Source organism: Vipera ursinii (assembly GCF_947247035.1).
Source record: "Vipera ursinii genome assembly, chromosome: 3".
Lineage (NCBI taxonomy): Eukaryota > Metazoa > Chordata > Lepidosauria > Squamata > Viperidae > Vipera > Vipera ursinii.
Window position 1 is genome coordinate 10,164,584 of NC_139516.1, and position 23,883 is coordinate 10,188,466.

At 40.8% G+C, this 23,883-nt stretch overlaps 1 protein-coding gene across 1 annotated transcript in view; it reads left to right on the plus strand.

Moving 5' to 3' along the window:
• Window positions 1–22,771, plus strand: part of TAF4 (TATA-box binding protein associated factor 4) — a gene marked incomplete at its 5' end in the record, with an annotated part of 84,237 nt that extends 61,466 nt beyond the window's left edge. The window contains 7 exon segments of the mRNA XM_083360833.1: window positions 855–969; window positions 2,917–3,086; window positions 5,442–5,572; window positions 7,266–7,391; window positions 9,214–9,270; window positions 9,415–9,534; window positions 20,821–22,771. Of these exon segments, the coding sequence (XP_083216959.1) occupies window positions 855–969; window positions 2,917–3,086; window positions 5,442–5,572; window positions 7,266–7,391; window positions 9,214–9,270; window positions 9,415–9,534; window positions 20,821–20,988 (887 nt within the window). The 3' untranslated portion in view covers window positions 20,989–22,771.
• Between the last annotated feature and the right edge of the window lie 1,112 nt (window positions 22,772–23,883).

Consider the following 23,883-nt stretch of genomic DNA (forward strand, 5'->3'; position numbering starts at 1 on the left):
TCTGGTGTTCGCTGGTAAAACTGCACCTGGAAATCGTGTCAGGTGCAAGTAACCAGGAGCGGGAGTTGAGTTCAGAGCGCTAGAAGTTTTTTTACACCTCTACCTCTACACAAGAATCTGATCTTCTAATGGTCAGGCCATATTGGTGCTAGATAAGGGTCAACATAATTCATGGGAGTGGGGGGGGTGGGGGTGGGGAGGCTGGACCTGAGTCTCTCCAAACCTCCGATGCATTTAACTCTGCCCTTGGGCTTAGCCTGCTCATCTTTTGTAATAAGCCCCTAGTAGGATTGATTTTTTGGGGGCCTGGAATAAATCAAAGTATGCTGCTGAGAGAGATGGTCTGGGCTGTCAATGAACAGACTGCATTATCTGCTATTTACTGAGTAGATCATATTGTGAATTGTGTGTTTTAATCTCTCCCCTCTCCTCCCCTCCCCTCTCCTCTCTTTTCCCCTCCCCTCCCCTCTCCTTTTCTCTCTCCTCCTCTCTCCTCTCCACCCTTCCCTTCCCTTCCCTTGAATAAACTTACAATTAGAATCATTCTTTGCGTTTGCTCCATCATCTTTTCTGTACAGAAATGACGATGGAGCAAATACAAAGAATAACGAAACTAGAGCCATAACATTGGAGCATCCCTTATATAGATATGGTGCGCAAAAGAGAGCAGCTTAAATTTCCCCTGTTCTTGATACTTTCCCTGAAGCGAGCTTGGATTTGTGAGCTACCTAAAATTATGAGTAATGAGCAAGTTTACACCTCTCACCTTTAACTTGCATAGATTTATTCCGCAGTTTTCGGTGTGCTCAAATCTCGCCTGCGGAGCACCCATGCTGATTTCCTTTTTCTTACAGTCCCCGTGGTAAAGCAAACAGTATTACCAGGAACCAAAGCTCTTTCTACTCTTTCAACCCAAGCTGCAATTGCTCAAAAAAATAAACTGAAAGAACCCGGGGGAGGTTCTTTTCGGTAAGTGATCTTATTCGTTCTTGAAGGAAAAACCGGGCCACGTATTCCTTTCTCCTGATTTATTTTGCAAAAGAGAGTTTGTAACTCTGGCGAGTAAATTCTGGACTCCTTGAAGGCTTCTCATAAAAAAAGATAAGGTTACTTTGCTTATGCTCGGCTCCGTTCTTCAACATTTAATTCAACGTTCAACTTCTCTTCCTCTGATGGTGTGGAATTGGGGCTATGGTCAACAAAGTAGAACAACGTAGAACCAGGGACAGATTTCCTGACCCTTTGAACACCTAATCAATGGAACAACATGCCTCCAGAAGCTCTGGGTGCTCCATCACTGGAGAATTTTTTTTTTTAAAGGAAGAAATTGGACAGCCATTTGTCTGAAATAGAATATAGGCCAGTGATGGCGAACCTTTTAGAGACCGAGTGCCCAAACTGCAACCCAAAACCCACTTACGTATCATCGGGTGCCGGGTGGGTGTGGCCCTTTGGGTGGGCGTGGCCAGTTTTGTGGGCCTGGCCCATTGGGTGGGCGTGGCTGCAGTGGTAACGGCAGACTGGGTGGGTGGGACTAAAAAGTTCAAGCCATCAGTTTCAACTTTGCGAGAACTTTTTTTTCCCCCGCAAGAAGTTGAAATTGATTGATTGATTGATTGAACCTTTTTTTTGTACATGGCGGCAGAGGCCTAAAGCGAAAAGGTTTTTTATAAAACCCAGCTGAAGGCCTAGGACTGGGGTGACGGTGTGCGTGCCCACAGAGAGGGCTCTTGAGTGCCACCTGTGGCACCCGTGCCGTAGGTTTGCCACCACAGGAATAGGCTCTCCTACTTGAGCAGGCAGTTGGACTAGAAGACCCTCCAAGGCCCCTTACGACTGTGTTATTCTGTTTCTTCAAGATAAACTGGCTATGTTGATTGGTAATTATGGAAGTTGTAGTCCAATGTACTTGGAAAGTGCCAGGTTGGACAAAACTGGGTTAATTCATGCTATCTGACTCTGTAAATCGCTTAGAGCAGTGTTTCTCAATCTTGGCCCGGTTTAAGATGGGTGGACTTCTGGGAGTTGAAGTCCACCCGTCTTAAGCTCGCCAAGGTTGAGAAACCCTGGCTTAATAGAGTGCTGTAAAGCACTATGAAGTGATACCTAAGTCTTAAATGCTATTGCTGTTGCCAATTAAGGAGATTAGTTTCTCTTTACGTTTTTATCTTTCAGGTTAGGAAATAGCACCCCTTGCTGGCCATTGAATAGTTTAGTGAGCTGAAACACCCCCCCTCCCCCAAAAAATAAAATAAAATAATAAAATCTGCCTTGGACCCACAGCTCACCATTTCACACACGCAGGAACCCCTTGCAAGGGCCTGGAGTGTAGTCTGGCCCAAGGGACACATGCTAGGCAGGAAATCTTCTTGCCCAACAGTTGAGAAAGCAACGCCAGGGCGACTACACGCTCCCTTTGGACCTGGCGAATCAGGGACCGGATGCTGTCCTGACATTCCCGAGAGAGGAAAACCTCGCATTTCATTGTATCTATTGCCTCCTCCAAGTGAAGGAGACGGGTGGAGGGAACAGTCTGGCTCTTCTCGAAATAGGCAGAAAAAAAACCCGTGGTCTCGAAGGGTATTGAGAACCAAATCCAGGTCCGCACGAGCCGACTGAACCGAGGAGGATTGGATGAGGATGTCGTCCGGATAACATTGGATATGAACCGCGAGACACTTTTAAGAAGTGTCATTCCAGCCAGATGAGAGGTCCTGTGAATACTATATCTGGTCTACTCTTCACTTCGTGTCCTTAGAAAATGTGTTTATTTTTAGTTTAGTCTCGCCAAACTGTTCCTAAATTCTTGGCACGTTGATGGCATTCTTTTTTTTTTAATGGGTGTTAATAAGATGCTTTCTTTTTTTTAAATAGGCGTTAATAAGATGTTTTCTTTTCTTTTTTTTCCCCCTGAAGGGACGACGACGATATTAATGACGTTGCCTCTATGGCAGGAGTCAACTTATCGGAAGAGAGCGCACGTATATTGGCCACTAATTCTGAGCTGGTGGGCACTTTAACACGGTCGTGTAAAGATGAAACTTTTCTTCTCCCAACCCCCTTGCAAAGAAGAATATTAGAAATAGGTGGGTTTCCGCTGGAAGCGTGATTTAATAGTTTTTATAGCAATCCGTGCTTTTAATAGGAAATGCATTTAGCACTTTATAATTTGTTGGCTTGGAAGGCCGTTCCATACAGTAGCCCTAAACAAACATGAACTTGACAAGAGGCTTCCTTGATAAGAAGCTGAAGTTAGTCTTTATTGTCTGGTGGGTATAAGTCACGGCTCCAGACATTAAAATCTCTCTAACTGGTTGTTTTTCATTTGAACAAGAATTTTGAAAAGGTATGATGCCAGAAATTACTCTTAAAAAAAAACACAAAAACAGGCTGAATTAACAACAGGCCCGATGAAGTGGCCATTTCCTTCATTGGATGATAATTCTGTAGCTCATAATAATTATAAAGCACCATGTCATCAAATAGATGACTTGTTTTGAAGTTGTAAGTATTTCTACCCACGTGTGGACCCTCAGCTGACTGAGGAATTCTGGGAGTTGACGTCCACAAGTCTTAAAAGTTACCAAGGCTGGAGACCCCTGTTCTAGAACTTTACCCTAGTTATGACTGCATGTCAAAATGCTTTGGGAAACAACTGTGAACATTATTTTTTATTGATTTATTAGTTAAGAACATTTACGTGATTGCCCAACTCACTCACGGTGACTCTGGATTGCTTACAGCAGGGGTCTTCAAACTTGGTCCTTTTATGACTTGTGGACTTCAACTCCCAGAATTCCTCAGCCAAGCATGCTGGCTGAGGAATTCTGGGAGTTGAAGTCCACAAGTCATAAAAGGGACATGTTTGAAGACCCCTGGTGTACAGAAACCCCCCCCCCATTGCAAAACACAATGTAGCCCAACACCTCTCGCAACAACAATCATAGCAACCACTTGATGGGCTCCATATCACCCTGGGGTCCCCAGACCCATAGGCAAAACCATATCTCCGGGGCCTTTTGAAAGAGTGTCAAACTGGGGGACCAATCTTACTTACACAGGGATGATGTTCCATAGGCAAGGAGCCATCATGTTAATAGACTCAACATAGGTGTGGGTAGCAGAAGGGACCAAAGAATGGGATTTACTGTGGTGTGAATGAGATTGGAATAGGCTTTCCCATTACTGCATGTATTTATTCAGCCATTTATTTATATTTTATATTTATAGATGATTTATTTTTACTTTTATTTTTATTTTTATTACATTTATATCCCGCCCTCCGAAGACTCAGGGCGGCTTACAAGCTTAGCAGTAGCCTTCATTCTATGTATATGCCTGCTTATTAGGGCTTTCACACACACCCCCAAGCGGCATTATTACAAAGTCAGCTTATTGCCCCCAACAATCTGGGTCCTCATTTTACCTACCTCGGAAGGATGGAAGGCTGAGTCAACCTTGAGCCTGGTGGGACTCGAACCTGCACTAATTGCAGGCAGCTGGTGTTACTTAAGGAGGCATCAGCCCACTGCTCCACCAAGGCTCTTCCTGCTCGGGGGTCGCATAACTATGATAGATGATAGATAAATAGATAGATAAATGATAGGTGATAGATGATAGATAGATGATAGATGGATGATAGATGATAGATAAATAAATAGATGAATAGATGATAGATGATAAATAGATGATAGATAGATGCTTGATAGATGATAGATAGATAGATAAATGATAGGTGATAGATGATAGATAGATAAATGATAGGTGATAGATGATAGATAAATGATAAGTGATAGATGATAGATGGATGATAGATGAAAGATAAATAGATGAATAGATGATAAATAGATGATAGATAAATAGATAGGTGATAGGTGATAGATAGATGGATGAGATATAGATGGATGGATGGATAGATAGATAGATAGATAGATAGATAGATAGATAGATAGATGATAGATAACCTTTATTGTCATTTTTTACTGTGGGCACAATGGTACCCATTAAAAATGAAATTTAGTTGCTTGCTCTCAAAGTGTATACATACATAACACACATTTAAACATACTGCATACAGCATGTGTATAGACCTACACCCTTACATATAAGTAACATATAAATATTAAATCACTGTCCATCTTGAATACATAACGGAAGGAGGAAGCTTTAGAGTTCACAAGGTTAATACTGTAAATAATACGGTATTATTTATACTGTTAATAATGTGCAACTGCAGCTTTAATTTCCTCCATAGTTCTTCTATCAATCCTTCCAGATAGAATATTCACATTAAAGGCAGCATATTTTGGGAGTTGCACCACACCTGTTCATCTGCAACTCATGGAAAGCAGAATCAGTTCACGCAGCTGCTGATAAAGAAGTTAGCTCTAATTCATCAATGTGGGCTTATGTACATTACCATTTTTTTCTTGGAAACTCAGGTAAAAAGCATGGAATAACGGAAATCCATCCTGACGTAGTTAGTTATGTATCACATGCGACGCAACAAAGGTTACAAAACCTGGTAGAGAAAGTGTCAGAGACTGCCCAGCAAAGGAATATTTCTTACAAGGTAAGTGATGTATTCTTTATTGTGAAGCTATTGGCAATGCCTTAAAAACAACAACAACAAAAACCTTCTGAGTAATGGCCTTAAATGCAATCTGGGCCTCAAAGCAATTAGATTCTGTTTTTAGGCACACTTATTGCCGGTAAATGTCCTTAATATGTAATATATCTCCAACTGACTTGACTGCCAATTTTAAAAAAATAAGCTTGAACCATAAGAATGATTTTATTTTAATCAATATGTCAGGAGTTTTCCAGCATGTAAAATGTGTGCATCAGTTTCACAGGCAAACAAGGAATTGCTTCCTTGGATTGTTGAAATCGGTTATCAAGTTAAATCTTCCACATGGCTCTGGCCACTTGTGTACTGTTGCATACTCCTCCACGAACCACACCATCCCCTCCCTGCACACCCTTGCGACCTGTACTTCTCCTCTCTTAGCTTTCCCACGCAAGATGCCGTTACGTTTTGGGGGATGGCTTCTTTCAAGGCATTTAACTTCTAACAGAATTCTGCCTTCAAAGTGTTTTAAGTTAGGGGTCCTATCCATGGAAAAGGTTCTTTGCAAGATTTACAAGAACAAGATGATCTTTAGCGCAGATCTGCTCCTTCTCCCGATAGCGAACTCCAAAGCCTGCAAGGTCCACGAACTAATAATAACTTCTGTGTGCTCTACCTTCTCCTAGAGAGGTGGGGTGGCAGATGCTTGTTGGACCTTACAACTCAAACCTGTGGAATGGGGCCATTCAGACAGGACCGGTCACTGTTTGTATCCTTCAAAAACCATTCACTAGGCAAGAAAGTGTCTACCATCTCGTCCGGTCAAGGAATACACACCTTTGGCATGTGTGTCCCACAGTCTGGAAGCCATTCAACAGCTGCATTGGGTACTTTAGGAAAATGGTTTCTCTGGGAGGAAAAAAATTGTAGAGCAAGAACCGGTTCTCATCAATATAAAGTCAATACTTTCACTTAAACCAAGAGGAGCTTCAAAAAGTGAATCCTTTAGAAAATTCCGTAGCTCACTCTTCGTAGAGGATCTATTGCTCTTGCACTTGTGTGGTTAGCTGGCCCCTTGGACATAGGTGGGGAGAAGACTATATTGCCATTTTTTAAATTACTGTGAATTTCTGTATATTTTGAGCTGTAGTTGTCAGGTAGGCTCACTGATCTATCAAAGCTGTTCTCTGGGGGAAGGATTCATTTAAATACTCCACTGGGGGCATTTGTATTAGTTGTTAATGTATAATTATGAGTTCCAGCTGAGGAATCTGATAAGTCGCACAATGACAAGGGATGGCTCTTCCAGTCACAGCAGGTCACCATGGATAAGCATAATGGTTGGAAGTTTGTGTTGGTGTCGCAAGGACACCTTACCTCAGGAGTGTCAAACTGCCGACCTGCCGGCCGGATGCGTCCTGGCGAAACTGCACCCACCCCGGCATGTCACGTGACGTTGCGAATTTGACACCCCTGCCTTACCTGGAAGACCTAGGAGTCTATTATCTTGATCTTGAGCATTCCCAGCTGGTTGGGCTCAACTTTGGAGTAGAATGGAAATTCACAGTCAATGAAGAACTTCCATTCTTTTTCCAACAATGCAATTTGAAATACTGCTTTGTAATTTCTCTTGCCCATCTCTTATTTTTTATTTATTTATTTACTTATTTTTTTTTGCAAATCACCTTGTTTTCAGGATGACGAAAGATACGAACAAGCAAGCGACGTTCGGGCACAACTCAAGTTCTTTGAACAACTTGACCAAATAGAAAAACAACGGAAAGATGAACAAGAAAGGGAAATATTAATGCGGGCAGCAAAGGCAAGTGCTCTGGGGTGTTATGCTTGATAGGTGAAACATATTTGTAATATTTGTCATTGGAAGAGCAGAGGTCGTTCATTTGTACAGAATGTGAAAAGAGTTAAGGAAGCTTGGTTGGTTTCAAACTTGGGTTACCGGCACGTTGCTGTTGAGGTATCGGCTGCAATTCCATGTCATAAAAGAGCTCCATAAGGAGAACGAAAGGGTAGTCCTTGATTTAGTGTAAGATTGAAAAATCAAGCCTAATAACATGGTGACTTGCTTAAGGACTGGCACCACCTAGAATTGTAATTCTGGCTCAATTACGGTCATACGTTGGCGACCATCTGTACTGTTGGCTAGTATCCTGCAGAGTCTGGAAGTTATTTCCCAATATTCTGAAAACTGCTTTCGGCAGCATATAATGTTGGGTAATGTCAATGGAAGGTTGTCCAACTCCAAGGAAGTCCCGCAATAAAGTTGGGCTGAGAGACTGGTTGTCCCAAAATCATCTAGCTGGCTTTTATAGCTAAGGCAGGATTGGAATTCACAGCCTCCCCACTTTCTAGCCTGGTGCCTTAACCATTCGACCAAAGTGGCTCTCTCTCTCTCTCTGGAGGATTTAAGTGTTTGTATATACTTTGACAGGAGTACGGAATTGCATTGTATTTCATATGTTGCCTCCTGTCTTGTTTAAAGAGAAAAAAGGGAGACAAATACAGACAAGGTGCAGGTACATGTGGGCTGTTGGGACCCCATAAAACAGGGGTCTTCAAACTTGGCCCTTTTATGACTTGTGGACTTCAACTCCCAGAATTCCTCAGCCAGGCACGCTGGCTGAGGAATTCTGGGAGTTGAAGTCCACAAGTCATAAAAGGGCCATGTTCGAAGACCCCTGCCACAAAATCTTGAAGCTGGTCCCATTCCATCTATATTTTATTTATTAAATTTCTACACACACACACACACCCCATCTGCCATTTAAGTGACTCTGGGTGGTTAACAGCAACATATTAAAACAATATAAGCACCTGATTGAAAGCACAGTTTAAAAAGAAATTTAAGAACAAGTTAAAATTAACAAGCAAAAATCAAAGTTGGAAATTCAGAAGGCAAAGTGTGAATGGTTGGTGGACAGCTTGATCTGAATCAATTGGATCCACATTTTCTTCTCCTGATTAGGCATTAATGACATAGTTGCTTTTAAATGCCCCATTAATCTATTAAAGCTCAAGGTGTCCTACTCCATTTACAGTAGTCCTCAACTTACTACTGGTCTCTAAATGACTGGAGTTATAACCAAACACCCCAGAGTTACTTACAACCAGTTTTTGGAGTTATGATTGCTGCCAAATATCTCCCCCTTTCCCCCCCTCCCCTGGCGTGGTTATGATCACATTTTGAATGCTTGGCAACTGACTCACTTTTATGGCCATTTGCAATGTCTCAGGTCATGTGGCCATGTTTTGCAATATTTTTTGCTGGTTTCCGGCATTTACTTCTGGCCAAAATTGCCTATTGGAGAAAATGAATTCATTTAACAACCATCACATTCACCTAGTGTTCACCACAATTGCTTAATGACCATCATAAAATAACAGTTGTAACTTCAAATCTGGTCGCGTGATAGCTGAACTTACGACCACAACAATTGCAGTTTTGGGCTCAATTACGGTTATATGTTGAGGACTACTTGTAACAATGTGAGTGGACGTTGTTTATAAACGTATTGACTATTACTTTAAACGTTATTTTAAAATGTGATTTTAATAGATCCCCTGTCTTTCTTCTCTCTCTCTCCCCCCCCCCCAATTCTCTCCTCCCATTTTTTAAATCAACACAGTCTCGATCTAGACAAGAAGATCCAGAGCAACTTAGGTTGAAACAAAAGGCCAAGGAGGTATGTTTAAACCATATTTATTATTTTGGAACCAGAACATACATTCTTCAGCTATGTAAAAGTGATTGCATTTTTTTAAAAAAAAGCGTAAGTGAGAATAAAAACTGCAAGGAAATAATGGTAATTTTGTTTTGCCAAACCCAGATGCAACAACAAGAACTAGCACAAATGCGACAGAGGGATGCTAACTTGACTGCGTTGGCTGCAATAGGACCCAGAAGAAAACGGAAACTGGATTCTCCAGGGTCTGGATCAGGGACAGAGGTATGAGAGAAGAATTCTCTTTGCAAACACCTGCACTCTTCCAAATCCTACTTTCAGGAGTTCAAGTCCATCTTCCTCCTCCTCCTCCTCCTCCTACTACTACTACTACTACTACTACTACTAATAATAATAATAATAATAGAAAGGATTTGTTTTCCTTCATCCCTGGAATGTGAGCCGTCCATTGTTAGAAGCTGAAGCTCAGATATTTTGGCCACCAGTGAGAAGAGAGGACTCACTGGGAAAGACCCTGATGTTGGGAAAAATGGAAGGTGAAAGGAGAAGGGGGTGGCAGATGATGAGATGGCTAGATGGTATAGTCTTGATGCAGTAGTCTTGAATTTGGGCAAACTCTGGGAGACAGTGGAGTGGGGGGGGGGCCTGGCTTGCTATGGTCCATGGGGTTCACGAAAATCCGGACACAACTTAGCCAGTGAACAACAAGAATTGCTAAACGGGAGAGGTAGCAATTTTTCAAAGTTTGCAGTTTCTGTTCTCAAGAGAAGAGTTGCACGTGTCTCAGGAATAGTCTTAGAAACAACGCCCCCCCCCCCCCCCGTGCTCCGTGGTACCAACCAGGAGCTTGCGTGTCTGGAAAGAGTTGTTTTTGTATATGGCTCATCCCAGAAGTTTTTGTCCTGCCCTTAAGCCATGCCTGAAGATAGCTGTCTTTTAAGCAGAGAATAGCTTCTTATTTGCTTTCAAACGGTTAGGGCTTTTTCGGAGCGCTGCTTAATCTGGATGCAATCCTACGCGAGTCTGTTCATTGGACGTATTTAGTTTAAAATCCCTTTTAAAAGCGTCAAATCTGGTTTTGTTCCCCCCCCCCTCCTCCTGAAGTCTTGCTTGCACTTCAAAAAGAAACTGATTAATTGAGTTTCTTTAAATTAATCAGTTCCTTGGAAGTTCAGGCTGCCTGAATTGAAGCTTTTGTTTGCTTAATTAAGAACCAGCTGCTTTGGCTCTAATGAACTCACAGCTGTCTGGCTGCTGTTGCATACTGAGTTTTCCTTGTCTGTCTTAATGGGCCTGTGCAATTTTGTTTCTTATTTTTTGTTTGAAGAGAAAGCATATTGCGAGTGGTTTGCTAATGTCCAAAGAATCTTAAGGATATACAAATCACCTTTAAGCAGGGCCATTCAGGATTTATTTAGCTACTAAATGAATCCCAACCAATCAGCCGTGAAAGAGGGAATCCATTTTATTATACAATTAACAAATTGGCAAGACTTCAAGTACCAGAGGGAGCATGAAATACTGATTTTCTATCCTGACAAATTAATTCCTCGTTTGTACTGTAGAAAGTTGTTTGTCTGAACATTTCTGCGTACATATATAGTCCAGTCATGCCTTTTGGGATAAGGAACATTAGGCAGAGCAGAGAAAAGACACACGATCATCCACAAACACACACAACAAGACACACAATAAGAACAATTTAATGTTTTAATTTTGTAAGCCACCCAGAATCTCCTCGTGGCAAGATGGGCGGCAAATAAATTTAATAAAATAAATAATTGGGGATTTTTTTTTGAAAAAGAACAGAACGAAATATAAAAATAGTTTGCACCAACAGTGTTCAGTATTCCTATTCATACCTTTCTATATTGGAGAAGAGTTTTGCTCCATACATTCATTGCCTTTAATTTTTTTTTTAAAAAAACTCATCACCTCATGAGGATCTTACCACCATCTGATCACAACTTTCTCAGTATTTCCCTTCTTGGCCCATTCACTCTTCTGTATATATTTTACTCACTTCTTCCCTTTCTGAAAAAGCACCACAATATACTCTTTTCATACTGATCGCTCGCTTTTGTACTTAACCTTTATGTAGTAGTGAATTGTTCTGAACCCTGTGTCCTCCATTGTCATTGTATTTCGTTTTTCTCTTGGCATATACTAGTGTCACATATACCAAAGTGGTCAGAATGATTTCTTTTATGTACATGCTCACTGACCTTATAACAGAGTAACAGAATGATAGAATAACAGAGTTGTATGGGACCTCTAGTCCAACTCCTTGCTCAAGCAGGAGACCCTATTCCCGTGGTGGTGAACCTGTGGCGAACGTGCACCGTCACCCCAGTCCTAGGCCTTCAGCTGGGTTTTATAAAACCTTTTCGTTTTAGGCCGCCGCTGCCATGTGCAAAAAAAAAAAAGGTTCAATCAATCAATTTCAACTTCTCGCAGGGGAAAAACAAAGATCTTGCAAAGATGGAATTGATTGATTTAACTTTTTAGTCCCACCCAGTCTGCCGTTACCACCGCAGCCACGCCCACCCATTGGGCCACACCCACCCAACTGGCCTCACCCACGCAATGGGCCATGCCCACCCGGCACCCGATGATACATAAGTGGGTTTTGGGTTGCATTTTGGGCACTCGGTCTCTAAAAGGTTCGCCATCACTGCCCTATTCCATTTCAGACAAGTGGTTGTTCAATCTCTTCTTAAAAACCTCCAGTGATGGAGCACCCACAACTCCTGGGGGCAAGCTGTTCCGCTGGTTAATTGTTCTCCCTGTAAGGGAGTTTCTCCTTAGTTCTAGGTTGCTTCTCTCCTTGATTAGTTTTCATCCATTGCTTCTTGTCCTGCCTTCAGGTGCTTTAGAGCAGGGGTCCCCAACCTTTTGAGCACCAGGGACCAGTTCGGTGGAGAGAGGTTTTTCTGTGGTTTTGTGTGCTGCCTGCATCCCGCGGATGTGGCTTTCCTTGTTTGTGCGGACTAGTTGCTGGCATGCTGTGGCCCGGTATTGGTCCACGGACCGGGGTTTGGGGACCCCTGTTTTAGAGAATAGCTTGACTCCCTCTTCTTTGTGGCAGCCCCTTAGATATTGGCACATTGCTATGATGTCACCCCTAGACCCTCTTTTCATCAAAGTAAGGTAAAAGGTAAGGTAAAGGTTCCCCCGCACATGCGTGCTAGTCGTTTCCGACTCTAGGGGCTGGTGCTCATCTCCGTTTCAAAGCCAAAGAGCCAGCGCTTGTCCAAGGACGTCTCCGTGGTCATGTGGCCGGCATGACTAGACGCCAAAGGCGCACGGAACGCTGTTACCTTCCCACCGTAGTGGTCCCTATTTTTCTACTTGCATTTTTACGTGCTTTCGAACTGCTAGGTTGGCAGAAGCTGGGACAAGTAACAGGCGCTCACTCTGTTACGCGGCACTCGGGATTCGACCCGCCAAACTGCCGACCTTCTGATTGACAAGCTCAGCGTCCTAACCCACTGAGCCACCGCGTCCCTTTTCATCAAAGTAGGCCTGCCCAATTCCTGCAACCATTCTTCGTAAGTTTTAGCCTGCATCCTCCCCAATCATCTTTGTTGCTCTTCCCTGCATTCTTTCTAGAGTCTCAATATCTTTTTATTTCACGGTGACCAAAGAATATGTCATTAAGTGTCTCTGCCAGCATCTGCCAATATCTTAAAACGTAATTTTCCCATCTTTAATAAATATTCTACATAGGTACACAAATACATGTACTTAATCCAATATTTTTGTAATTTCTGTTGAACTTGCAATGATTATTTCCCTGTTTCCTGCAATACAGAATTGCTTTGATTTTTGATCGGTTGATGTGAGTTTTTTAGTCTAAGGCATAAGATTATTGATTTAGCATTAAATTTCTATGCCGCTCACTATAGTTGTCATTATAGTTTCTTATGAAATCCAGAACTCCAGCATTATACAATCACTTCTCCGGTATTCTACTATTTCCACTTAGTCTAAGTCTTCTCTCAAGCACTCTTTTTCTTGTTCTTACTTCCCATTAGTGTAATTTTTGTTGCATTTTGTAGTGTAATCCTTTTATCCAAGCAACACATCCATGCTTGGTTCATTTCATTAGCTGATTAGCTAATTTTCTTTCATACTGGGTTTCTATTTTCTCTTCCTACACTCATTCTACTTTTACTTTAGCGTATTTAATTGATCGTGGTAAACTAAAAAGCCGATCTCAGATTTTGTCTTTTTTCACTCATTAATTTAGTGATAATTATTCCTTTTACATTGTCTTCGGAGAAGGGCGGGATATAAATGGAATTGAAATAAAATAAATAAATAAATTGCAGGCTTCCATGCAACATAATTGTCCCCTGATGAGCACATTGATATAGACCTGTGCTACTCATCATGGGTTTGGCCAATGAAAGCTTTCACACAACATTTTTCAGGGAGAAGATATACAGGTAAACCTTGACTTAAAATAGTTCATTTAGTGACTGTTCAGAGTTACAACTGTACTGAACAAAGTGACTTATGGCTGTTTTTCACACTTAACGACCCTTGCAGCATCTTCATGGCCACCTGACCAAAGTTCAGATGCTTTGCCACTAACTCACATTTGTGACGATTGCATTTTCCCGGGGTCATGTGGTCAGCTTTTATGAGCTTCTGACAAGCAAATTCAATGGGGAAACCAGATTGACTTAACAACCGTGTTACTAACTTAACAACTGCAGCGATTCACTTAACAGCTGTGGCAAGAAAAGGCATAAAATGGGACAGAATTCACTTATGAAATATTTCACTTAGTGATTTTGGGCTCAATTGTGATCGTAAGTCGAGGACTAGCTTACGTTACTAGCCTTAGCATGCCCATGTCATATGTGACATTCCTTACAGACAGTAAGGGCAATATCAATAGGTTTTGACACATTTTAGGTCAAGTTTCACCTCAGGCAGGTTCAAACTGTCCTATGGAAGCTAGATTCTCCAATTCCTTATCTTGTATTTATCTTGGATAAATCTTGTATTTATACAGGTAATCCTCGACTTATGGCCACAATTAAGTCCAAAGTTTCTGTTGCTAAGTGAGACAGTTGTTAAGTGAATCATGTCCCATTTTATGACCTTTCTTGCCACAGTTGTTAAGTGAATCACTGCACTTGTTAAGTTAGTAACACAGTTGTTGTGAATCTGGCTTCCCCATTGACTTTGCTTGTCAGAAAGTGGCAAAAGGGGATCACATGACCCCGGGACACTGCAACCGTCGTGAACATGAGTCAGTTGCTAAGCGTCTGAATTTTGATCCTGTGATCATGGGGATGCCGTAAAGGTAATAAATGTGAAAAACAGTCAAAAGTAACTTTTTCAGTGCCATTGTAACTTCAAACAGTCATTAAATAAACCGTTGTAAGTCAAAGACTACCTGTACCTCAGGCATCTTTGCGTGTATCATATAAGAAACAAAATGGCTGATTTAAATTGATCTTTGGCTAATCCAGTAGGGCTGTTCTTAGATTCATTCCAGGCACAAAATCTGCCATTTTGTTTTAATTGAGTTCAAAATTTCCTGCTAAGCAAGGGGGACCTGGGTAGCCTTGAGATACATTGGTCTATATATATATCTCAAGGCTTACCCAAGTTTCTTTAAGATTTTCTGCTTTTTTCGTTTTAGCAGATTGTCTTCCACTTACGTTTTTTCATTTTTTTTCTCTTTCTGTTTCAAAATTCGGATATAAAATCTTCTAAAAAAATCTGTCCGCCAAGCGCCGTTGCCGATGAAAATTAGCAGATAACCGAAGACAAGCTATGAAAGAATTTCTTTAAAAACAGTCAGGTCAAGTAATTTGAAGCACAAGGCTTTCTCCAAATCCTCCCGAAACAGGTTTGAGGAGACAACTAAGCCACATTTAGGTGTTCTCTGAACCATTCAAGTGCTATGGATAAACCTCGTTCCTGCTGACATCCCTCAGATGCTCTGAGGCTCCTGCAGACAGTTGCATTTTCATTGTGACTGCAGGAGGTAAATCTTGTCATGAGGTAGATAATTGTAGGAAAAGGATGACTGAACAGGGTTTTAAAGTTACTCCTACTTGGAGGTTGGCTCAGGCAAAAGTGAAGTGGTATCCTATCAATTCTAGTCCAGTGTTAGAAGCAAGGAAGCTAAGATGACACCACTAATATGGATCAAAGAAGCATTGATAGAAACATGGACACAGAAGGGAAAAAGGATGGATGAGATAGAATAATTACCAAGTGAAAGAGTTATTTTCTCGGAGAAGACCAAGCTACAGTAAGAGTGAATACAGGTAGTTCTTGATTTATGATCGTAAATGAACCCAACATTTCTGTTGCTTACAAATGGTTGTAAGTCAAAGTCTACCTGTAGTTCTGTCTTTTCTTCATCATCCCTCCTTTAGTCCTGTTTACGGAGCAGTTGATGTAGTGATTTATATTCTTCTGAACAAATCTCACTTTTTTAAAAGCAAAGTTTCTTAGCATTCTTTGCTAAAGTCATCTTGAATTATTAGCTTTCCTGTTACACATCTCTGTACAAGAAATCCACCCGTTTGTAATCTCCCTTTCTTACTTATTTCTTCCTTGCACGACATATTCTTTGTGATTGTCACTAAGGTACTTATGCAAGTATTTTGGCTTCTTCTGTGTGTCTGCATTTTTCATTATTAGAAAGGTTTGCAGTTTGGGGAAATTTCACCAATATTTTAATTCATTCCATTAGTTTTTCCTGCCGCTGCATCCTACTTATTCTTGCTCTGAGTTTATAAAAATCTGACTGCTAGCTTTTTGTTTATATACAGCAGCTTGCGTTGCTAGTTTTGGTGGGGATGTGGTTTTCTTCTTGGTAGCTCCTTAATTAGGGTACAGTTTTCTGCTTCATTGTAAATAAACGGAGAGTAAACCCTATTTTTAACCCTCATACCAGTGGGTGGGATTCAGCCAGTTTGCACCACTTCGGCAGAACTGGTAGCTAATTTTTTTGTTGCCCAGGCCCAGAATGGACTTCGGGAAGCGGCATCCACACAGAGAACCGGTGGTTCACCTAGTTGAATCCCACCACTGCCTCATACCAAAGATATTAGTTGGGCTAAACAACTATGAGAGCACCGACGACTCCACAGTTTCCCACCTTTATTGCTTCATACTAGTTCGAAAGATATGTAGATTGCTTTTGGGAAAGCGATCCTCACCTTCTTGCTTGGATGGCCAGCGGGGAAAGTGATAATGGTTTACAGACCGCTTTTAATTTCAACTTCCCCCTTATTTTAAACAGGTAAATCTCAACGGTATCACCCAGTTCACACCTTTGTTTATTCTTTAAAAAAGACAGTGTAATACTATCTCAATTTTTTATTGCTTGTGTTCATTTTGAACAGGCTGTTCCTTTCACTTCTACTCCAGATAAGAGAAACGCCCCACCAGTTCTCAGTTTCACTATTCCAGGGGTGGGGAATTATAACCCCCTTATGACTTGTTCCACGCTGGCTCAGGAATTCTGGGAGTTGAAGTCCACAAGTCATAAAGGGAGCCATAGTTCTCCACGTCCTCACTAGTCAGTCCTGGTTTCTCAACCTTGTTCCTCCTGATTTATACTGGATATTTTAAGAGGCTCCAGTCTAGTAACTTATTTGCACAATGCCTAAATTATTAAAAGTTTTTACTTGTAAGTATCTTTAACTCCCACCAAAGTCAAAACAGAAATTCGTTTCTTGGTCGTTATGTGCCACCTGCTGGTTACAGATATTTATTGTCTCCATATATTTTTATGAGAACGAGGAGACTACGGTCCTCTTGTTTATTTTCTCTTAGTAAGTCACTCCTTGAGGCATTTTTTTTAATTTTGCATTGGTCCAGTGACAAACATTTAATCGGGCAGTTTCTGAATTGTTGAAAGTCTGGTTCCAGAAAAGCCAATATCTTAACAGAGTGAAATCAAAAGTGTAATATGAACTGGCTTGATTAGGATTTAAAGCTAGGACTTCTATATCTGTGACATTGTTATACCAATCCCACTTTCCTTAAATCTTTGAGTTTAATTACACAAAATGTGAATATACAAAGTCTACACAAGTAGTCCTTGACTGACAATCAGATGTTTAGTGACCATTTGAAATTACAACAGCATTGAAGAAAATGACCTATGACGGGTTTTCATATTTACAACCATTGCAACATTCCCATGGTCACATGATCAAAATTAAGGCACTTGGCAACCGGCATGTGTGAATGATGGTTGCAGTGTCCCAGGGTTATGTGAACCCCATTTTTAACCTTCCCAGCTGGCTTGCGACAAGCCAAGTCAATGCGGGGATTCAGAATCATTTAATAACTCTATAATTCACTTAACAACTGCAGTGGCTTGCCTAACGTCTGTGCCAAAAAAGATCATAAAATGACGCACAACTCACTTAGCAACTGCCTCGCTTAGCAACCCGAAATTTTGGGCTGAATTGTCGTAAGTCAAGGACCACCAGTATTATGCAGATTATTTTTTTTAAAAAAAGTTGAAATACGTATGCTGAATGAAATGGAAGTTAAAGATTAAATCAGAGTAAACAGGCAACTGACAGTCAACAATAAAAATAACACAGAGCTTGGAATCGTTCTCCATGAGAAGAAGCCAGAACATTTGGTATTCTTTTAGGTTGAAAGGTGACAGAGGAATTACATAATCGAGGTGTATAAAATCATAGATGACTTGGAGAAAACTGTTGCTTTGTGTGTGAAGTGAGTGTCAAGCTTCTCTTCAAAGAACTCTGAGGCATTGTTTACCTTAAAAGTCTTTTATTAGAGCAATATAACATCGGCAATACTTGGTTAAAGCCGAAATCTGGATTCCCCTCCCTTGAGCACAATAATATTAAAGCATAGTTCCCTCCTTTAGTTGCCGTCATAAATCACATTCTCCAATTAATTTAAGAAAGGTGAGTTTTCCCTCCATAGCTTAACCCGTCAGTTCCTATCGCCTCTTATTACATACAACCTTGAAAATGCTCTACTGTTATGTTATTATGTCTAACTAATCCCCTATGCATATTCTTCCTTCCCCCCCTCCCATCTTCATCTAACTTTAACTCTAAAAGTGATAAAGGTAAAGGTAAAGGTTCCCCCGCACATGCGTGCTACTCGTTTCCGACTCTAGGGGTCGTTGCTCATCTCCGTTTCAAAGCCGAAGAGCCAGCGCTTGTCCGAGGACGTCTCCGTGGTCATGTGGCCGGCATGACTAGACACCAAAGGCGTACGGAAGGCTGTTACCTTCCCACCGTAGTGGTCTCTATTTTTCTACTTGCATTTTTACGTGCTGTAGAACTGCTAGGTTGGCAGAAGCTGGGACGAGTAACAGGCGCTCACTCTGTTATGCGGCACTCGGGATTCGACCCGCCAAACTGCCGACTATCTGATCGACAAGCTCAGCGTCCCTCTAAAAAGTGATACACAAGTAGAAATATAAAATAGCTGCTTCTTCATCTTTTGTCAAAGCAAGAACATCCAATGTTAGCGTTGACAGTGAGGTGTTTCTAAATTTGCTAAATAAATAAATAAAGAGCCCAGGGAAGTTATTTTTCCCCCCTCTGTTAAAAGATCAAGAGCAGGGGGGTTATTCAATAGCAAAAGAAGAGAATTATTCATGCAGTATGCAATTGACCTGTGGAAACCCTAAGTTATAGTGGAGACTGCTAGCTTGCGTGGAAAAAAGAAGATGGAGTAAACTCACAGTGTAGAGCTCTGCCAAGGGCTATTGATTGTGAAGATTCAGAGTTACTCTGGGTTGGGAGCCAGCATGCCTTTAAAAGCCCCTTGCAGAGGAGCAAGGATAGGAAAAGGGTGGGTTTCCATCTTCATTTGGGACTACAAGTTGTTCTCAACTTAACCACCACAACTAAGCCCAAAACGTCCATCGCTAAGCGAGACAGCTTTGCCCCATTTTACGACCTTTCACATGCCACAGTTGTTAAGCGAATCACTGCAGCTGATAAGTTAGTAACCCGGCTGTTAAGTGAATCTGGCTTCCCTGTTGACTTTGCTTGTGAGAAGGTCAACTTTGGTCATCACATGACCCCCCGGGGCACTGCAACTGTCATAAATGAGAGTCAGTTGCCAAGCGTCCGAATAACAACAACAACAACAAGTTGGAAGGGACCTTGGAGGTCATCTAGTCCAACCCCCTGCTCAGTCAAGAAACCCTACACCATTTCAGACAAACGGCTGTCCAGTCTCTTCTTAAAAACTTCCAGGGTTGGAGCATTCACCGCTTCTGGAGGCAGGTTGTTCCACTGACTAATTGTTCTAACTGTCAGGAAGTTTCTCCTTAGTTCTAGGTTGCTTCTCTCCTTGACTAGTTTCCATCCATTGCTTCTTGTCCTGAAAATAGTCATAAGTCACATTTTTTTCCAGTGCCATTGTAATTTCAAACGTTTACTAAACAAATGGTTGCAATTTGCTGTTATTTCCCTGTACTCAGGGCATCTTTGCTTGGCTCTTATAAGGAACAAAGGACTGGTTTAAGTTGGGCTTTGGCCTAATCCAGCATGGCTCATTCGAGGCACAAAATCTGCTCAAAGCTCGTGAATCAAGGTTTACTTGTAGTTTAGATATGATTCTTACTGAACTATCCTTTCCCTTGAAAAAAATATCCTTCCATCAAATTTTCCGGTTTCTCCTGTATCCAATGTGGGTTACAGATAATCTTTCATTTACAGTCATTTGTTTACCCCCTGCAAAATTAGATTGGCACCGAAAAAAGTGCTTGCCCTTACAACTGTCACAGCATCCACACGGCTATGTCATCAAAATTTGGGCACTTGGCAACTGGAAATTATGGTCCCAATTTGCACAGTCCCTTCTTCATGACCCTAAGTCAAGGACTATACAAGTTAACAACCACAACTGAGTCCAAAATGTAGGTTGCCAAGTGAGAAATTTGTTCAGTGAGTTTTGCCCCATTTTACAACGTTTCTTGCCACACTTATTTATTTATTTATGTTATTTTATTTTATTTTATTTTAATTCCATTTATATCCCGCCCTTCTCCGAAGACTCAGGGCAGCTTATAAGCTTAGCAGTAGCCTTCATTCTATGTATATGCCTGCTTGTTAGGGCTTTCACGCACACCCCAGCGGCATTATTACAAAGTCAGCTTAATTGCCCCCAACAATCTGGGTCCTCATTTTACCTACCTCGGAAGGATGGAAGGCTGAGTCAACCTTGAGCCTGGTGGGACTCGAACCTGCACTAATTGCAGGCAGCTGGTGTTACTTAAGGAGGCTTTAGCCCACTGCTCCACCAAGGCTCTTTATTATTAAGTGAATCACTGCGGTTTATAAATTGGTAACACGGTTGTTAAGTGAATCTGGGTTTCCCAATGACTTTGCTTGTCAGAAGGTCGTAAGTGTAAAAAAAAAGGTCATAAGTCACTTTTTTCCCCAGTGCCGTTGTAACTTCGGACAGCCATGAAACGAAATGTTATAAGTCAAAGACCACCTGTAGTCAGCTTTGCAAGCGGATTATTCTTTTTTAAATCCTTTTTTCTCTCTTTTTTCCCAGGGATCCAGTCCCAGTGTAGCAGTACCAGGATGCTCCGGAATCGGAACAACCAGACAGTTTACACGACAAAGGATAACTCGGGTGAACCTCAGGGACCTCATATTTTGTTTAGAAAATGAGCGAGAGACAAGCCATTCACTATTGCTCTATAAAGCATTCCTTAAGTAGAAGTGGAGAAGATCAAGATATTTTTTGGCAAAAAGAAGAAAAACCCTGGGGACACTTTTTTATATATATTTGCAGATTACGCCTTTTTGTAACAAGCCTATGGGATATTGTTTTAAAATCCAAATCAGAACACCCCATCAACAGCCACCACCCTGAGACAGCCATCTCTTTGCAAGGAGCTCGTTTTTCTATTTCCATTGATCATTAACCCTTTGATGTGAGAGAGATCTCTTTCTTTGACAGTCAGGAGACGTGTAAAGGCCTAAGGAGACAATATGCGGACAGTTGGAAGTTTAACTCATCTCTTTGAGTGGCCTTCTTGTCAAACAAGCCATATTACAGAGACTGAGGGAACCATTAGCAAATAACCAGCTACTCTGTGTCAGATGATCCTGTAGCAATTCAACATTAATTGTGCATTTTATTTCAGTTGTACTTTAACTCAAATCATCTAGGTGTGTGTGTGTATGTATGTGTATATATATATATATATATATATATATATATATATATATATATATATATATATATATATATATATATATATATATGCCTACAGCAGGTGACCTCATTTTACTTTAGCTTTTAAAAGAAGTCAGTTAGCAAAATAAATTGATTTTAATAAATATTTATCTTTTCCTTCCTGCCCGAGATGGTTCAAATTCTACACGACATTTAATTTTAAGCGTAACCTCAATTCTTTTTTAATCTTGTTATTTTTGCTTATTAGAGGCACCCCACCCAACTCTGAAGACCCACAAAGGAGAGTTCCTTCTGAATGTTTTATCAGCATCTGTACAAAAAAAAATTAAAAAAGGAAAAAAAGAAATGCATTTATTTGCTATAGTTTGTAAAGCTGTAAAGTTTAAAACAAAAAAACGAAAAACCTAAAAAAAAGAAAAATAACTTTTCAGCATAAATATATTTTACTTGCACTGTGTTTTTTAGCGAAAGTGAAAGCTTAGATTAAATAAAAATCAGAGTTGAGAGGAATCATCAAAAAGGCAGTTTTCTCAGTGTGAAATCAAGTGTTGAAAAAAAATGGTTGGTGTATTTTGTCAGTAATTGTACATAATTTTTTGGCACATAACATTAAAAATGGCTATGTAAACTATAATTATTTTGCTAAAAGACTGTATGCAAAGCTTATGGGCTTACTTTAAAGATGTCCAGAGCAAAATCCCCCTGTTTCTACCTATTTTTTTATTACAAATATACTAATTGGTTCTTTATATTTTCAGAGGTTATTGTATTAAATTGTCTATTGATAGTACTTTTATGACTGTAAATATGTCGGTTTTCTTTGTGTGAACTCTCATGTTAGATTTTCAAGGGCAGGCGCAACTGGGGACCTTCCTTGTGCAAACCCTACCGGAATGAAGGTTTGCTGTGCACGAACTGGCATTGATTTGAACAGAGCCTTGTGCAAGGAGAGTTTCCAGTGCATTTGCACCTTTTCTCCTTTTTTGTGTGTAAAACTGAATGCTGATCAGTATTTTTATCAACATCCAACAAACTGTTACACCTTTTTATTTGTCTTTTAGGGAAAAGAGAGAGAGAGAGAGAGAGAGAGAGAGAGAGAGAGAGAGAGAGAGAGAGAGAGAGAGAGAGAGAGAGAGAGAGAGAGAGAAATCCTGTCTTTCCATTTTTTTTATGTAAATTTTGCACAGTCCCTTGTTCATATGTAAATATTTTACTTTCAAAAATGAAGTTTTTAATTGCTATTGTTTTATATAGGATTGAAAGAAAATTAACTCCTTTATTAAAAACAAATTTATCTGTATCTGACTATGTATTTTGGATCTATAAACTATTTTCATCTCTGGATTTATTTAAACCCTACCTTCCCCCCCCTCCTTTCTTTGCTTTGCTACATAATCAGATTTCTAGAAGAACAGTACTACTTTTTTTGAGTAGTATCTAAAAAGCACAGTTTGAGAGCCCTGTGCCTAAATACAAATGCAAACTGCATTGAGGGAACTTAACTTTTGCACATGGAATAAATTTTTGCCAGTTATATAAACCTTCCAATATGTACTTTGCTCAGTTCCTTTTGCATCTGTACTTTGGTCAGCAAGATTTAGTGATTAGAACCGGGTTGACAGTACTCCAAATGATGCTTTTGAGTTTTCGAAGCCCTTGGAAATTACCAATATTCCATAATATGTTGACAGCCTCTAGAGACTTGGGAGAAATTAAGATATGGGACCTTCCTTCCTTCCTTCCTTCCTTCCTTCCTTCCTTCCTTCCTTCCTTCCTTCCTTCCTTCCTTCCTTCCTTCCCTCCCTCCCTCCCTCCCTCCCTCCCTCCCTCCCTCCTTCCCTTCCCTTCCCTTCCCTTCCCTTCCCTTCCCTTCCCTTCCCTTCCCTTCCCTTCCCTTCCCTTTCCCTTCCTTCCTTTTCCTTCCTTCCTTCCTTCCTTCCTTCCTTCCTTCCTTCCTTCCTTCCTTCCTTCCTTCCTTCCTTCCTTCCTTCCTTCCTTCCTTCCTTCCTTCCTTCCTTCCTTCCTTCCTTCCTTCCTTCTGGTCTAGTGGTTAAGGTAGCAACTAGAACCCAGGAGTAACCATGAGTTCTAGTCCTGCCTTAGCCATGAATGCCGGCTGGATGATTTTGGACCAATCACCAGAAGACGGGAAGTTCTAGTCCCGCCTTAGGCGTGAAAGCTAAGCGACCTTGTGCCAATTACTCTCTCAGCCCAACCCACCTGAATGGATTGTCATTGTGGAGAAAATAGGAGGAGGAAGGTATGCTGGTTATGCTTGCCGCCTTGTAAAAATAATAAAGGTAGGATATAAATATTTTTAAAAAATAAATCCAGGTTTTAATAGTTTAAGGCATTTATTTAGCTCACTAAGATTGATTTTAAAATTGGAATGGAAAGGCTTACAAACTCTGC